Raw genomic sequence first — 17,873 nt, 5'->3', positions numbered from 1 at the left:
TGTGGGTGTAGTTTTTTGGGGGTTTAGTGCAGCTGTTTACAAAGCCACTGTTTCTGCCAAAAAGTTGGAGATGAAATAAAACTGGATTTTCCATGGCTCACAAACCTTGGCATGGGTCACTTTGGAGAAGCTGGTGGACTACTGAGAAGAAGAAAAGTCATGCTAATCTCTGCATAGTTGAAGCATTTAAGGCTTTTAGTCAGTGGCATAGGGCTGCGGCCCTGCAAAAAAAAAAAAAAAGAAAAAAAGAAAAAAAAATAAAAAATATTTTTAAAATTGTCCCGCTTATCGGTCTATGCGCATGCTCAACCCATAGGGGACATGCACTTTTACAGTGCACAGACCGACTGCAAGAGGAGCAGCAGGGACGACAGTGCCTTAGGGATCTCGAAGGAGCATGTGGATCTCGAAGGATGTATGTACGGACGTTAACTCTGGATGTATTCAGGTAAGGTGCCTTTCAATTTACAATGTTTATTTTTCTTTTTATTTGTGTGTATGGTGCTTGTGCTTTACTGGAGTTTAGTTTGTGTATGGTGCTTGTGCTTTACTGGAGTTTAGTTTGTGTATGGTGCTTGTGCTTTACTGGAGTTTAGTTTGTGTATGGTGCTTGTGCTTTACTGGAGTTTAGTTTGTGTATGGTGCTTGTGCTTTACTGGAGTGTGTGTGTGTGTGTGTGTGTGTGTGTGTGTGTGTGTGTGTGTGTGTGTGTGTGTGTGTGTGTGTGTGTGTGTGTGTGTGTGTGTGCTTATGGTGGTGTGGTAGGGAATGCCTCAGGCTTGAACCCTGTACCCTGTATGCAGGTGTTAAAGACTTGAGTTCCCTACCCACCACCATTTGTAAAAAAGTTTCAGATTTTTACCTCATATTTGATCTGATCTGTTCCTCATAATATCTGTGGTTTGTAAATGTTGCAATGCTTGATATTTGATGGTGTAGTAGTAGCATTGTTGCCTCACAGCTGCAGGTTCTTGGGTTTGATTCTTGGCTGGGGTTCCTTCTTTGTGGGGTCTGTATCTTCTCCCTGTGTTTGTGTGGGTTTGCTTTTGTGCCTCCCATGTTACAAAGACATGTCTGCATTATTTCTTCCTGGGCCTTCGCTGTAAATTTGTTTATTTGTTCCAAGTCAGACTGTCCTGATTAAAAATGTTAAATAAAATTGATAGGCATTTGAATTTCAGACTTAAGGGTTTCTGAATGTTTAATTTTGATGGTGCAGTGGTAGTTGTTGCCTCACAGCCAGCTATAGGTTTTCTGGTTTGATTCTTGGTTGGGGTGGCTTCTGTGGAGTCTGCATCTCTCCTGCCTGTTTGTGTGTGTTGCTGCTCTGCCCCCCCCATTTTTTTACAAAAGTGTCTCTGCAGTTTTTAATCATGCCTCTGCTGAAAATTGTTTTTGTTCTGTTAAATTTGACAGGCATTTGAATTTCAGACTTCAGGTTTCTGAATGTTTAATTGATTTGATGGTGCAGTGGTAGTATTGTTGCCTCACAGCTATAGGTTTTCTGGTTTGATTCTTGGTTGGGGTGGCTTCTGTGTGGAGTCTGCATCTCCTGCCTGTGTTTGTGTGGATTTGCTCTGGCCCCCCTTTTACAACAGAATGTGTCTGCAGTTTTAATCCCTGCTCTCTGCTGATGAAATTGTTTTTGTTCTGTCCGCAGTAAATTTGACAGGCATTTGAATTTCAGACTTCAGGTTTCTGAATGTTTAATTCCTTGCAGATTTGATGGTCGCGGTGGTTTGCTTGCTGCACAGCTATAGGTTTTCTGGTTTGATTCTTGGTTGGGGTGGCTTCTGTTTGGAGTCTACATCTCCTGCCTGTGTTTGTGTGGATTTGCTCTGGTGCCTGCCATTTTACAAAGATGTGTCTGCAGTTTTAATCTCTGCTGAAAATTGTTTTGTTCTGTCCCGAGTAAAAAATTGAGGCATTTGAATTTTTTCAGACTTCAGGTTTCTGAATGTTTGATTCCTTGCAGATTTGATGGTGCAGTGGTAGTATTGTTGCCTCACAGCTATAGGTTTTCTGGTTTGATTCTGTGGAGTCTGCATCTCCTCCATGTGTTTGTGTGTGGTTTTGTTCTGTCCGCAGTAAAATTGACAGCATTTGAATTTCAGACTTGTCAGGTTTCTGAAAATTTAAATTCTTGCTTGATGAATGGTGTGGTAGGTATTGTTGCCTCCCCACACATAGTTTTTTTTTGGTTTTGATTCTTGGGTTGGTTTCTGTTTGAGTCTGCATCTCCTGCCTGTGTTTGTGTGATTTGCTCTGATGCCCTGCCATTTTACAAAATTAATCCCTGTGTCTCTGCTGAAAATTGTTTTGTTCTGTGAATTGACCGGCATTTGAATTTCAAACTTCATGTTCTTCAGAATACATAGTAGCACAACCTTTTTTCTAGCAATTTTCTAAGTTTATAAGATGAATATTTTAAATTTGTCCCTATTTTGGGACTGTATTTTTTTGTGCTAAGGTTGACAGCTATGGCAAGAACTGATTCACTGAATATGGACTGTAGAATTGTGCATATTTACTGATAAAGGTGCACTGTAGAATTGTGCATATTTACTGATAATGGTGGACTGTAGAATTGTGCATATTTACTAATAATGGTGGACTGTGGATTGTGCATATACTAATAATGGTGGACTACTGTAGAATTGTGTATATTTACTAATAATGGGTGCTAACAAGTGTACTGTATTGTACAAGGAATATAATTTTTTTACAATGAGGAGGGTGGTGTATCAAAGACATGTATGTTTTCATATGCAAGGCCTATGATTGAAAAAACAGCCAAAAATAAAAATTATCTGCCACTGGCAAAATGTAAAGTTTTAATGCTAAGTTTTCATTGTGAGACTGCATTGCTTTGTTTAACAGATTACTTAGCAAAGAATGAATAGAAAAATAGCAATTTTGGAAGAAAAATGGAGGGTTTACAATTTAGAAATATAACTGTAATAATCAAAGTATAGATTACTTGAAATGCATGTTAGATTTTTTTTTTTTCAGCAAGGTAGCAGTACTATTATACTAGTATTAAAGTGTCCTTTTTGACAGGTAGAAAGCTGTGTGTGTGTCTATTTTTATTTTTGCATCACAAAATTGTGTTTTTGGCAAATTAGTGACAAATCACTAAAGACTGAAGTTATATTTAAAAATTGTCCTTCTTGTTGTGCCTTGTCCCACTTCTGTGTATGGCTTTTTCCAGATTTCTTGCGGGAGGACACACTGCATAAGTACTACAGTGGCTTTTTCATCTGTCCTTGATTTTGAATGGTCTGGTGGTTCTGTCATTTTTTTGTACTGTTGATTTTATATTACTCACTCAAAGTGCTTGCTCTGTGTTGTGTTTAAGTAGCAATGATTAATGATAATAAGGTTGTCTTGTCTGACATAAGAAAGAAGTAAGTAAGCTTAAATAGCATACTAAAGAAAGAATTGCCAACATTGAAAGCCTTTCTGTTGTTGCCAAATGCAGATATACTACTTGAAGATAATGTATAAGCCTTGGGTATAGGACAGGATTCCATTATTTTAAAAGCTCATTACACTTGTTGGAGACTTCCAGTCATCTCTACAGGCATGCCAATCATGTGTGGTCCATAACCTACAGTAATCCTTTTAGCAATGTATCTTGAGCTTGTTTCTTGTTTGCTTTTCATTTTTACTTTTATCATGTTTTTTGTCAGGCAGCAGGTCTTTTGGATAAGAAACATTTTTACAAGTGGGGGCATCACATAGATTTCTACTTTCAGCATGTTGCTTGGTACTTTAATAAAGCTGAATATATTATAATTAGAACTGCAGTGCAAGGAGAAGTAGTTTGAGTTGAGTTTTTCTTATACTTGATTTTGACTGGCATTCCAGTAATGTATTTAAAAAGTAATTTATTTTTTCATGCCTCACAACCTTTTGTTTCCATCTAGATATTAAGTAAGCTGTCATGCAGCCAATGCATTGAAATATTTTTATTCTTCTACACTTATTTTTGTCTTGATTGGACTTTCATAATGATGGTTTGCCACCCAGGGCAGCGTTTTTGTGGTTTTGTGCATAGCTCCTCCCTTTATGGCACCCCTTCCCTTTGACCCCGCCCATTCAGCGTCTCCTGCAGCCCCCCTGTGATTTGAAGTCACCAGCCGCCACTGCTTTTAGTTTTCTTGGTTAGAAACTTTTGAGGCCTTTTTATTTGAGTGATATACTTGAATTTTTCATATACCAAAAACAGACTGTGTAAACCAGTGTGTATGTAGCCCACTATCTTGGGCTGCCAGTATTAACCTTTCATTTCTTGGTTTGAATTTACCTCTCCTTAACCATTCCTGTTTTCATTCCTAATCAACGTGAAGTGCTTCCAGAAGTTTTCTGTACTTGCAACTATACGTTTTTTCCACATGTGTTGCCTCCCCATCTGGTCCTTCACCTTATATACGTTCTTTTGTTTTTTGGCACATTCAGTTGCTGCCTGTTTTTTACGTACTTCTGGTTTGATTTCCATTCCTGCTTGACTTCGATATGCTTCTGCTAAATATAAGCAGAGAAGTCATCCTAGATTTATTCTCCTCATGTTTCAAAACTTTCACTACATTTGGATCTTGTGAGGTCAGTAGATATGTATGGAGTCCCATGAATGCTTATCTGTACATCTAATCGGTTTCAAGGAGGCCCATCCCTTCTTCAGAACGGGGAATATATAATCTTGGTATACACTGAGTTTTATAAATCATTTGGTGAGCATGAAGCATCCTTGTTTTCCTGTCTAATGTATCCAACACTTTTTGGGACCAGTCAGTCACTCCAAAACTGTAAGGACAGGAAGAGCAAATTGGTTTATAGCTTGGATCTTGTTCCTAGATGTCATTGCTGTTCTCAGGATTAATTTAAGTCTTCTAAAGTATTCCTTACAGAGTTTTATTCACATTTGTTCATGTTTTATTGCTCATCTTTCATCAATTTCCAAGTGTTTATACACTCCTTCTTGCTCAAGTTCTTTTATATCACATTCTTATCTCAAACTGATATTTTCCTGGTGTTGCAGTTTTCCTGCTTTAAAGGTTGCTTTTGCACATTTATCAAGACCAAATGACATTCTAAAATCATCTGAAAAAGTTATGGCAACCTGCAGCTGTGCTTTCAGTTCCTCATCTGATGAGCTATACAGTCTTAAATAATCATCAAAGGGAAGAGGAGAAGTCATTAGACTTTGTTGATTTCTAGGAGCCAAATTATAGCCATGGCCTAAGCTGTTAAACAGCTTAATGGGTTAAGGGCAAGGCAGAATAGCAACGGTGACAGAGAGTCACCCTGGAATATCCCCCTTTGAATTTTTATCCCTGGGATAATAATTGGTCCTTTATCATGGCTTAATTGCAAAGTGGTCTGCCATTGTTTCATGATTATTATAATGTAGTCAATCATTGTAGGGTGTATCTTGTACGTTTTTAAGCGATCTGTTATTCATGAATGTGGGATACTATCAAATGCTTTTTTGTAGTATGTCCATGCCACACTTAGATTCTTCCCCTTTTTACAGTTCTCCACTACAACTTTATTTCGCAATAAATGATTCTTTCTTTTATTGCCCTTTTGTTCTACTGCCATAATTGAGTTTTCTTCTAAACGACTATAAACCCCGTTGGTGTCAATTCTCGTGTATAGGTTATATGTTGCCAGAAGGCAAGTTATTGGTCTGTAATTTTTAGGGTAGCGTGTAGGTTCACTCTTAAGTAAGAGCACTGTTTTGCCTGTTGTTATGTTGGTGTCTGTTCGGGGTTTGCATATAAATAGTTCTTACTCATGGCTAAATCCTTGTGCAAGGATGTTAATACTTTTAATCAAAAGTTAGGTACTGCATATAGGCCTGGGGTTTTCCAGTTAGAGGCTTTTCTTAACTTTGTTTCAGTTTCTCTGGCTGTTACTTCATCCCATTTCATATCCTGTACCTTTAAACTTCTTATTCTTTCTTTTACTTCTATCCCTTTAGCATTGTTATGTTCCACAGGATCTTCATAAATACTTTTCCAAAATGTACCTACTTCCTCTTTCTTTTTGGCGGTCTTGCAATTCCTTTTACTTTATTTCCCAATTCTCTGTAAAACTTTTTTGGGTGATCAATAAATTGCTTATTTTGTACTTTTCCCTTATATTTATCTGTTTCTTCTAAGTTTTTCCACCTGTGCTGAAATTTTTAGTTTGTTATTTGCAATAGTTCATGATAGATCCTGGTCTTTTCTAATACTGTGCATTGCTATAATCGGGTCTATATTAAATAAGCGAACGCTTTATTCATCGACCCTAGTTCAGTGAACGCTGAAAATGCCGAACACTCAGAAAAGCGATTTTTTTCCCAGGGAAAAAAATCGCTGTACCACAAAAAAAAACAAAACAAAAAAAACTTAAAACAGTATTTAATGAGGGGGGCTTCACCCCCCTCCCTACTTAAATATACCAACTCCAAGATCGCACCACAGTGGAGGAAACGGCAAACTCCCAAAACTGGCCCAGCAATTTCTTTCCCTGAGAAGAAATTCGCTGTTCCGGGTGTTCAGCATTTTCAGAGTTCACTGAACTAGGGTCGATGAATCAGCGTTCGCTTTTTTAAGCGTTCGCTGATTCAATATGGACCTCTATAATCACATCTATCTTTCTTAGTATTTTTCTTAATCTGTTCCCTCTTTTATAATCTTCTAACAGTGACACTTCTTTCGATACTTCCTTGATGGTATTCGATTTCTCCCCCTCTTTTCCCTCATTACCCTGTGATCTTGTGGTAGAACTTTATCAGTTATTAATTTAGCAGCACGGTAATTGAGCCTGTTTACTTCTATTATATCACATGGAGCTCTATGAACAGTCCTAATTACTGTGTTCATTTGTTTTATCAGACTTACTACTTTTTGGGTTTTATTGACCTTCTGCAGGATTGTTTCTGTTATTAATCTTATAGGTTCATAGGTTCGTACTAGGTTAACTGCCCTTGTGGGCTATTTAACGCCTAGCCAATTACCCCATGTGAGAATCAAACCTTGCACCTTGTGTCTGTAAGGTAAACACCTTAACCATTATGCCATCCTCCCACCCCTAATATCTTAATATATCTGTCCATGTCCATTAAATCAAGCAACTCTTCTCTTAGCTCATTTTCTTCCAAACTGAGGGCACATCTTACTGTGGCACATTCTGTTCAATTTCATCCTGTCATCTGTTGCTTTGTCATATGGGAACTCACTGGCCTATCACTCCTCAACATTGACTGCATCAGAGTTTCCACAGTTTCCTGTTCCTTTCCATTCTGTCTAGCTTCAAGTGAACATTTATCCTGGTTTCCTGTGGAAAGCTCTAAAATATCTTGATATGGCGCCTGACCAATTGCTTCCTCTTAATGTGGATATCCATTGCTTTATCCTGTTGTGGTGCTTTCTGCATTCGATTTTTTACACTGAATCCTTCTCTTTACAGCTGCTGCATAACCTCAGTTTCTATTTCTTTGACTTCTCAATTACTAATCTTTTCAGCATTTCCTCTTTGTCTTCATATTTTTTGTATTGTAAAGGTTTATTCCTTTGCCTGTATTTTTCTTCAGATATCTTTGGTGCTGCTCTTTTTGTATTGGTTAGTTTTGCTTTCTCCTTTACATAAATATTACACCGTGTTAAATCTCTTTTCCTTTCCCGTGTCCATATTTCTTCTTCACGTCTCCTGGTCTTCTTGCTTTTCCTTATTCTGGGGACTCACTCCAGCATACTGTGATGTAATCTGTTTTAGACCTTCTGTGGTAAATCCTTCACTTCGCAGGCACACCATAACTTCAACTTCTATTTCTTTAACTTCTGCTTTACTAATCTTCTTGTCCACATTATATCTTTGTGATATTATTTTTTTTTATAATATTTTCCATATCTGGATGCCTTTGCCTGTATTTCTCTTTGAATATTTTTGAGACTGCCTTCTCTGCATTAGTTAACTTGGCTTTCTCTTTTGCGTAAATATTGCACCATATCAAATATCTCTTTCTTTCCCATGTCCATATTTCTTTTTTATATTTTTCAAATATCTCTAGGTTTTGTTGTTTATATTTTAGGACTTTCTCAGATGCTTCTTTTTCCAAACAGATAAGTTTCTTGATTTATATACTGCTTTTCAAAAATATGTTGTATTAATGAATGCAATTTGTTATTTGAAGCTTCTGACCGTTTTTCTTGCAGAAGTATTTTTCTTTCCTCTAATTTCTCTCTTAATCATTTTGTATATCTTGTGTCTGGAAATCCTTAGCTTTTTACATAATAGTGACAATACATAATTTCTTTCTTATCCTCAATAGTCCACTCTATCGTCTTTGTGGCTCTTCTTTGGCCAATTAATTTTTGTCGCCTGCTACTTCCTTTTACAACAGGGGGACCATCTTCCCCCTGGGCCTGGCCTGGCTCCATTGTAGGAATGTTTCCATATTTTGAGGATTCTACACTGTCATTTTTCCAGTCCTGGCACCAGTGTGCCTGCCAGGATTGGGCACTTTTTTATCCTGGGTCTTGTGCACCCAGCTTTTTTTGTTTTTGACTTACTTCTGTCTATGATATATCCTATGTAAATACAGTGTATACATCAGTGTCACCTTGGTGAGATTTTGTGAAAAACAGGGTCCACCTCGCAAAGGTACTCGCCAAGACTTGAGAATGAATTCAGTTTCAACACTACTACTCTCCTTTGCTTTCTGACTTTTCATCTCACTATTAGGACCCAGTAGCAGCAGGATGACCTTTATGGATCATGACGATAGTCCTGTGGAAATGAACTGGACTAGACAGAAAGGATTCCCAGAGTGTGGTGGAAACATGAAAACTGAATGAAAGAGAATGGCATAAGCACTCATGCTTCTTATGGCCATGCCTTCCTTTCTGAAGAGAAGTACCATTTATAATATAGGAGATGGAAGAAGATTTTTTACTGTATATTACAATGCTACACTTTGTATTTTGCTCGAGACCATTTTCATTATACAACACTTAACAGAAGCATAAATGTCTGACACCTTTGAAGCTTAAACAGCAGCACCAAACCACATAATACATCGTTAACTAAACAGGAATTGACAAAATTTGCCCACATTGCATTGCCAACTATGTAAATAAAAAACATTTATGTGTGTGTGTGTGTGTGTGTGTGTGTGTGTGTGTGTGTGTGTGTGTGTGTGTGTGTGTGTACACATAGACAGACACACGCACACACATTGTCTGTTAGTATACCCACAGTAGCCAGCATGCTATATTTTCAGATGTGGGACGAAACGTAGAAATATGTTGTCTTTTTGGGAAGTTATGGAAACAAAAATTTCTAGAAACACAGCGACATGGAGAGACCCTGGTAGTCATTCCTAAATAAAATGATGAACATCCAGAACACAAAGCAATATGCACAGCCCCTGTGGTGTTACAATCCACATTGAGAAGAACCCGCCTAGATTTTGTTTGGAGATGACTGTCAGTCATCAAATTAGAAATATTTTAAAAGAAAATTGGAAAGTTTTCATGGACAACAAAGATTTAACCCATGTGTTTGGTAACACCCCACAATTTATATACAAAAAAGTGGCAACATCAAACAAATTTTAGAATGGCCTAGTATTAAAGTTCCTATGGTCTTTGCCTCTAATAACCCAGGAACATTTAAATGTAATAGTTGCAATAGTTGTAGATTTATCCACGAAGGTATATTGGATTAGAACATATTGATTTTAATGTCAGGATGCTGGGTAAATTTGATTGCAACACCACAGGGGGTTGTGTATATTGCTTTGTGTTCTGGATGTTCAGCATTTTATGTTGGAATGACTACCAGGTCTTTAGGTACTAGGATTAGAGAACACAATTATGCAGTAAAAGTTAAAAATATTAACACTCTATATATGCACATTACAGAGTGCAAAAAATATTTAAAAAAAAGTTTACCTTTGGAGCCCTAGAGTATATGGTAAAAATATGAGGGGTGGCAACTTTAGAAACCACATTGCCAATAAAGAAATGGAATGGTAAACTTGGATGTCAGCCCATCATCCACCAGAGTTAAATGATAGTAGTAATATTAAATGTTTTTTGCTTGATAGGAATTTGGTCAGTTGTTTTAAATAATAAACGTTTGGTATGATTCATTTTATGAGTTTTTAGGTAGTTTACAATGTTTATTTGATTTGTGATTTTTAATTTGACTGATTGATTCCTTTTTGTGATTGGATGGTTCACATTTTTCATTTGTATAAGTATGTATTTGATTTTTGCTGGTTTTGTATTTGAAGTCTGAGGACAAGTAGCGACTATTAAATATTCACTACACTAAAAAACATTTCAGGTTTTTACCGTCTTCCTGTGGCGCTGTTCGAGTGGTTATTTGGTTTGAGATTATTCCCTGGTTGCCTAATATAGCTCAGTTTTTTGGTGTGCTTAAGGTTTATAATTTATAGAAGTTTGTTCAGAGGTGGGGATAGGCACTGGGTAGTACATTTGTCTTGCGGTGCATTTTGTTTAGTTGCTGATGAATATTTAAGTCTCTAGTTTTGGTACTGAACATTTTGACTTGCATATATAAACTATATAGAGGAGTATTTGTGCCCCTAACGGCCATCATTATGTGTATACAATGTCATCTCTTTACTGGTTTCCTCTTTGTACTGCCATGACTACTCAGAGTTGCACGTTACCATCAGAGGTTTCATCTAGTAGTAATAAGCTGTCTTTTGATAGATTCCAAAAGCTGAGATTTGAGAAGTCAAAAAGTAAGAAAACACTAATCGTCAGTGGTTTCAGGTGCTGGAAGTGAGACAAAATACGTATTATTTTGGCTGCTTATAATCCAGCACTAATAGTTTTGTCTTTTTCACTTCCAGGTTCGTAGTCAGCACTATGACCTAGTACTGAATGGCAGCGAGATAGGAGGTGGCTCCATACGAATACATAACTCAGACCTGCAGCGTTATGTGATCGAGAAAGTACTGAAGGTACTAACATTGAAACACTTCACTTTATGCATACCTGTGTCTTTTGTCTTTCTTTAAGAATCAAAAATAGTAAGTCATTCAAGCAGGCATTTCATTGTAGTAAACTATATTTTGTTCTTGTAATATGACAAGGCAAGATGAATTTCCAAATCCCACAGGATAGAATAAAATGGTACCCAAAACATATTGCAAGAAATTCATATACTTTTTTGCAAGCCAGATAGATTATTTATGCAGACTGTTTTGAAATTTAGCACTCTGTATTCTGAATAGTTAATGAGAATTTTGTTAAAAATCTGGCACACTAGTGAGTATCTTGGTATTGGCGCTGGTAATTGTATCCTACAATACAGGTCTTGCATGCTCCTTATTCGATTTTGGGATTATAGTTTTTCTGGAATAAGCATCTTGAAACATTCACACCTCATTTAACTGTCAGATTAGCTACATCAAGCAGTTGCTGCTTTATTAAAAGGTGTTCATTGTTTTTCATTTAGTATTTTGCATTTATGTACTTAAGAAGTCTTGTAAGTTCCGCTGCCAGAAGAGAGACCAAAATAAAAATCCCACTTTTCTGTAAAGTATGTCATTCAAAACTGCTTATTTTCTGCTAACCCAAATGCCAAGAAATGTTCGGTCTTTTGATGTTCCTGCGCGTAGCATGCGTTTGAGAACTCACTGGCCTATCACTCCTCAACATTGACTGCATCAGTTTCCACAATTTCCTGTTCCTTTCCATGCTGTCTAGCTTCAAGTGAACATTTATCCTGGTTTCCTGTGGAAAGCTCTAAAATATCTTGATATGGCACATGACCAATTGCTTCTTGATGTTCTTCGTGTTTCACTGTTGCAGTCATTACATTTGGGTAATCTGCTGGCAGGTTGCCCTCAGTCGGCCTGAATTCCAAAGTCTTGGGTCCTGTGTCAGTTGCTGTCTTCTCTTCCATTACGTCAGGTCATCAGGGTTTTAAAACATGCAGCCGACGCCATTTTCTTTAGTATTTCTTGCCGCTCGGTGCCCGAAGCAGAAGCATTTCGCAAGTGCCGGTCGGCCGACTACTGAAATATTCGAGTTTGAGTTTCAGAACCAAAGTCTTCAGTAAAGCTAAGTACCCTGTTGGGGAAATTTTTTTCTTGCTTTCTACCGATGTCAGAAAAAGTTAATAATTGTATTACTTTTGGGAAGCAAATACCTCACTTGGACGACTGTCTCATTCAAGCAGAGAACAAGGACACTCTTGTATGACACCTGGTGTTTGTGAAAAGGCTTCTAACATGCCTAGGGTACACAATAAACGAAAAGAAATCACAACTGGTACCCTCTCAAAAGATAACATTCCTGGGTGCAAGCTTGAATACAACTGCCCAGATGGCTTACCTCACGCCAGACAAACAAAGGCAACTGACTACTTACTTCAAACTGATGGCAACAAAAACCGAGTCTTCTGCAAGACAAATTCTGCAGGCTCTGGGTTTCATGGCATCCTGCATCCTACTAATTCCATATGCAAGACTGCATATGAGGAAACTTCAATGGTACCTAAAAAGTTTATGGAGTCAACATTCACACAGTCTGGAAACAATGATTCCTCTCATTCCCTGCCTGCAACAGGAGTTTCTATGGTGGGCAAAGGCCTGTCACCAAAACGTGGGATGGCCCTTCACTCTACCCCCTGCCAGCCAAACCTTAAGAACAGACGCATCAGATTATGCTTGGGGGGCCCACATGGCAGGAAGATGTAATCAGGGCATATGGGCACCAATTCAAATGCATCTACATATCAACCAGAAAGAGATGCTAGCTGTTCAAAATGCCCTAACAGCCTTCAAGGACTTACTTCATCCAGGACAACTACTGATAAAGATGGACAACACCACAGTCATGTGGTATATAAACAAGCAAGGGGGCACACACTCATACCCCCTTTGCAGATTAGCCATGGCACTGTGGGACACAGCTTTGACCTACCAAATACATCTTCATGCTCAATTACTGCCAGGAAAACAAAACACTCTGGCAGACGATTTAAGCAGAAACCTTATGGATCCTCACGAGTGGAAACTAAATCCACAAGTTTTCTGCATGATAACAGAGAAATGGGGGAGCCCAGACATAGATCTATTTGCCTCTCCTCAAAATTATCAACTGAAAAGATTCTGCACAAGAACTTATCACAGACTAGCATGGAAAGTAGACGCCCTATCCTTTAGTTGGAAAAGCCTATCAGTTTACGCCTTTCCTCCTCTGCCTCTTCTACCCATGGTCCTCCTAAAAGTCAGACAAGAGAAGCCAAAGATGATATTAATTGCCCCGGACTGGCCCCGCCAATACTGGTACCCATTCCTAAGGAAGTTGTCTCAAAACCCAGCTTGGACCTTGCCTCAAAAAACACAACTACTTTCCCAGTAAATCCAAAATACAATAGCACAGACTTTACAAGGTTTTTCTACCAGTCTGTATAGAAAGGGGTGTTGGAAAAATACATTTTTAACTTTTGATAGTATGCATCCACGATACACTTTTCCCAACATAGTACAAGGACAGCTAGCCAGGTTATCTAGGAACTGCACGGATGATATTTGTTTCAACAATGAATTGGAGAGTTTGAAGGGTCTTTTTGTAGAGAGGGGGTATAATGAAACCATGGTCAAAGATGTTATAGAGAAGCATAGAGATAAAAGGGGTCATAAATATAAGCCCTGGTTATCTAGGCCTGCTAGGGACTTAGCTATACCTTCAAGAGAAATGAAACAGGACGCTAGATTTAAGGTTATGTTCACTTATAGTAGTGATATAAAAGATATCACTGGAATCATAAGGGACAACTGGAACATCCTTACTAGTGATGATAGAATCAACACCATAGTAGGGCCGACTCCAGTATTTGGGTATAGGAAGAATAAGAGTCTAAAAGACATTCTATGTGGGGAACATGTTAGTTTATCTCATACCCCTGCTTTATCTGTAGGCAGCAAGCCTTGTGGTAGATGCAAGGCCTGCCCTTATATTTCTCAAGATGTCTCTTTTATACATCCTGTTACTAATAGGACCTATATGTTGAAAGCTAAAGCCACTTGCAGGACTAAGGATATAGTGTATCTGGCTAATTGTAAGTCCTGCCCATGTTTTTACGTGGGCAAGACGAATAATATGTTCAAAGTTAGAATATTGCAAAACTTTCTAGTATAAGAAACAAGGACACACATAATGCTTTGTTCAGACATGTTAGTGAACATCCTACACATTGTTTTACTTTTAGGGCCATAGTCAATGTAAGGCTTAACAAGAGGGGAGGTGATATAAAACACTACACAGAACAGATGGAGTCAAGGAAGATCCTAGAGTTTATGGCACATAGGAATCCAGGGCTCAATGATGTTGTTCCTATTAAACCCACCTTAAAAAATAGGCGGGTTTTTTACTGATTTGATTTCACTAATTGTTCATTGGCTGTGTTCTTATTTAAATTGTGTTCTGCACCATTTTACCTTTGTCTGATGAAGGGTTAACACCCGAAAGCGCTTACCTCTCAGAAGTTTGTATGTTTTTTATGGCAGAGTTTTATTAAATTTTTGGATACATAACAGCACCGTTCCAGAGTTCTTTTGTTTTTGTGACTTTCCCAGTAAAACAATCAGATCCTGCACAATCAACTACAGACTCTGAACCTGGCAGCATGGCTAATCCTGTAATCATATAAATGACACATCTCAGTAAAGCTGTGATGGATGTCATTTTGGAAGCCAGAAGGCCTAGTACTAGAAAATCATATGCTGACAAATGGAAGAGATTCTGTGCTTGGAATCAAGCACAAGGAACTGATACAGCAGAACCACATATTCCTCAAATTTTACAATACTTAACTGAGATGCTTGACAAAGGCCTATCTTTCTCATCAATCAAAATCCATGCCTCTGCCATTTCGGCTCATTACAATACAGAGCCACCAATCTTTTCTCATCCTTTACTAAAGCAGTATCTTAGAGGCGCCAAAAATTTAAGGCCTCCTAGAAGATCACCATTACCTGCATGGGACCTCAATTATGTGTTGGAAAAGCTCACTGTGCCTTCATCTGAACTAGCTGCTACCGCTGACTTAAAGTTCTTATCATGGAAGACAGCTCTGTTACTAGCAATTACTTCAGCAAGAAGAGTTTCAGAGCTACAGGCCCTCATGGCTGTAGAGCCTTTTATCATATTTTACCCAGACAGGGTGTCTCTGAGGATAAATCCTACTTTTATGCCTAAGGTTGTTTCCAGTGTGGCTCTTAACCAAACAATTCATCTGCCAACTTTTTATCCAAATCCGCAGAACAAAGGGGAGAAATGTACACAGACAGCTAAGATTCTACTTGAGCAGGATGGACTAAATCTCTAACAAAAACTGAGCAATTACTAGTGTCATATGCTGCAGGATCAGAAGGAAAGGCTATTTCAAAGCAGACAATTTCAAAGTGAATAAGCCACTGCATCCGTTTCTGCTACTTACACCATAGCAAACCTGTGCCCAAGGGCATTAGGTCTCACTCCACCAGAGCTGCAGCTACTTCAACAGCCTTTCTCAGAGGGGTACCAACCAAGGACATTCTAGAGGCTGCTACTTGGAGTTCTGTTCACACCTTTACAAAACATTACCATTTGCCTCTCTACTCTTAAGTCCAGGGCAGGCTTTGCCACTGCAGTGCTGCAGGGCCTTATAGCCTTACCTAATGCTGTTTAGCCCCAGCCTCCCATCCATAGCTTTGGGATTCTACCCAAATGTAATGACTGCAACAGTGAAACACGAAGAACATAGTACAGTTGTGTACACTTACCATAAATGTAGATGTTCGAGTGTATTCACTGTTGCAGTTCAGGTTACCCTCCCACCATCCCCCTGTCATTCTACAGTTTATCTTTCCTTCTCTATCTTCTACAACTTATGTGGTGTATTTGCTTGTAGATGAAGGTAAAGTTTATATCGATGCATGTATGCATATATAAATATTTATAATATTGCTAACTTTTTCGGGGCACCTGACAATGGGGGCAAGAAAAACTAAAGAAAATGGCGTCGTCTGCATGTTTTATACCCCTGACAACCTGACGTCATGAAAGAAAAGACCGCAACCGACGCAGGACCCAAGACTTTGGAATTCAGGCTGACTGAGGGTAACCTGCCAGCAGATTACCCAAATGTAATGACTGCAACAGTGAATACACTCGAACATCTACATTTATGGTAAGTGTACACAACTGTACTTTCCACTGGTTCCCCTTAATGTGGATATCCATTGCTTTATCCTGTTGTGGTGCTTTCTGCATTCTATTTTCTACACTGAATCCTTCTCTTTACAGATACTGCATAACCTCAATTTCTATTTCTTTGACTTCTCCATTACTAATCTCTTTTTCTACTTTTCCTCTTAGTCTTCATATTTTTTGTATTGTAAAGATTTGCATGTCTGGATTCCTTTGCCTGTATTTCTCTTCAAATATCTTTCTGCTGCTCTTTTTGCATTGGTTATTTTTGCTTTCTCCTTTGCATAAATATTACACCATATTAAATATCTTTACCATTCTTGTGTCCGTATTTCTTCCTCACATGTCTCCTGATCCTGGCCACAATAAGGAAACTCCAAACTGTTTTTTTAAGTACTCCTTGGACTTTTCACATTTTTGTTGGGAAAAGGCCTCCACATGGGGACTGCTTGCATAGATTTAGATCTGATGTTGTCTCCTTCAGTCCCCCTCACAATAGGGTCTCGGATCCAACCCTCTGATCTGGCTCAGCCACATTTCACAGACTTGGATATGACTCTCAAGCTCCTCCCTCATACACACAATGCCCTTCTTCCACCCAGCTACCTCAGATCGAGTTTGCCACATCAACTAGTCAGACTTGAATTTTATAGTCTCAAATGTGGTTAGCTTTTTTTAAAGTTTTCACTTCAGAATTGTAGAACAGTTGAAAATAACTTCCTCAGCGTTAGTGAAATACAAACAGAACCAAATGACAACGCTGATCCCCTATGTCTTGAAACGCTCCGGATGCAAGGAAAAAACTCAGATTAATAACATCCAATTTATTGACCAAAGTTAAGCGCTTTCACTCGCTCATATGCGAGCTTCTTCAGAACTACAAATAAAACCATTAACACTTCTCAAGCTTAAATAACTTCTTTGGCGCCAAAAATTGCACCATTTAAAAAGATAGGCTTGAACTGCAACTTCCAGTCTAACAGTTGCCAAACTACTGAATTCATGTACTATAAAAATCATACAGTAATACATATAAACAATGTATTAAAATGTCAATAAAAATAATAATATGAATAATGAATTTATTTATTAATACATCTAAAAGGTTATAAAAAGTGTATATCATAAAATATATGAATCTTATAACATTGGTTTAATACTTATAAAATAATTTAAACCTGGTGCATTAGAAGCATCTGTATAAAGTTGCCACCAGGTTTCTTTACAAGACAAAAGTCCCTTAGGGTCTCCACCTCGAGGATCTATAGTAATACTATCAATAATACCAAATGTAAAACTATGTGTGTCTCCACTTTGTTTAATATGTCTATAAAGTGCATTATTGGCATCTTTGGTCCTAATGCTATATAGATGGGCATAAATGCGCTTATTAAACTTCTGTTCGGTTTTCCCAATGTAGAATCCCGAACATGCTGCACATTTAGCCAAATATATCACCCATCTAGTATTGCAATTTCCTTGTTTAAACTTAATGTTAGTCTTGTTTATATTATTTAATGTTATGTTTCCTTCTTCTAAAAATAACATAGCATTGTTTGCATCTACCGCACTTCGTAGTGTGTTTATGAAGTAATTCTTTAGAAATAATATGTTGTTCCAACAAATTTTTAATATTACGCC

The 17,873-nt window shown here is 38.0% G+C and overlaps 1 protein-coding gene across 2 annotated transcripts in view; it reads left to right on the top strand.

Moving 5' to 3' along the window:
- DARS2 (aspartyl-tRNA synthetase 2, mitochondrial) overlaps positions 1 to 17,873 on the top strand; it is a 1,354,455-nt gene that overhangs the window by 912,702 nt on the left and 423,880 nt on the right. For both annotated transcript variants that reach the window (XM_044085228.1, XM_044085227.1), the window contains one exon: positions 10,880 to 10,990. In XM_044085228.1, the coding sequence (XP_043941163.1) occupies positions 10,880 to 10,990 (111 nt within the window). The remainder of the gene's footprint in view (positions 1 to 10,879; positions 10,991 to 17,873) is intronic.

The sequence above is a fragment of the Protopterus annectens genome, chromosome 10.part0, assembly GCF_019279795.1.
Source record: "Protopterus annectens isolate FY-2018-M chromosome 10.part0, PAN1.0, whole genome shotgun sequence".
Classification (NCBI taxonomy): domain Eukaryota; kingdom Metazoa; phylum Chordata; order Ceratodontiformes; family Protopteridae; genus Protopterus; species Protopterus annectens.
Note: the sequence above shows the minus strand (reverse complement) of the source record. Positions and strands in the feature narration are given on the sequence as shown.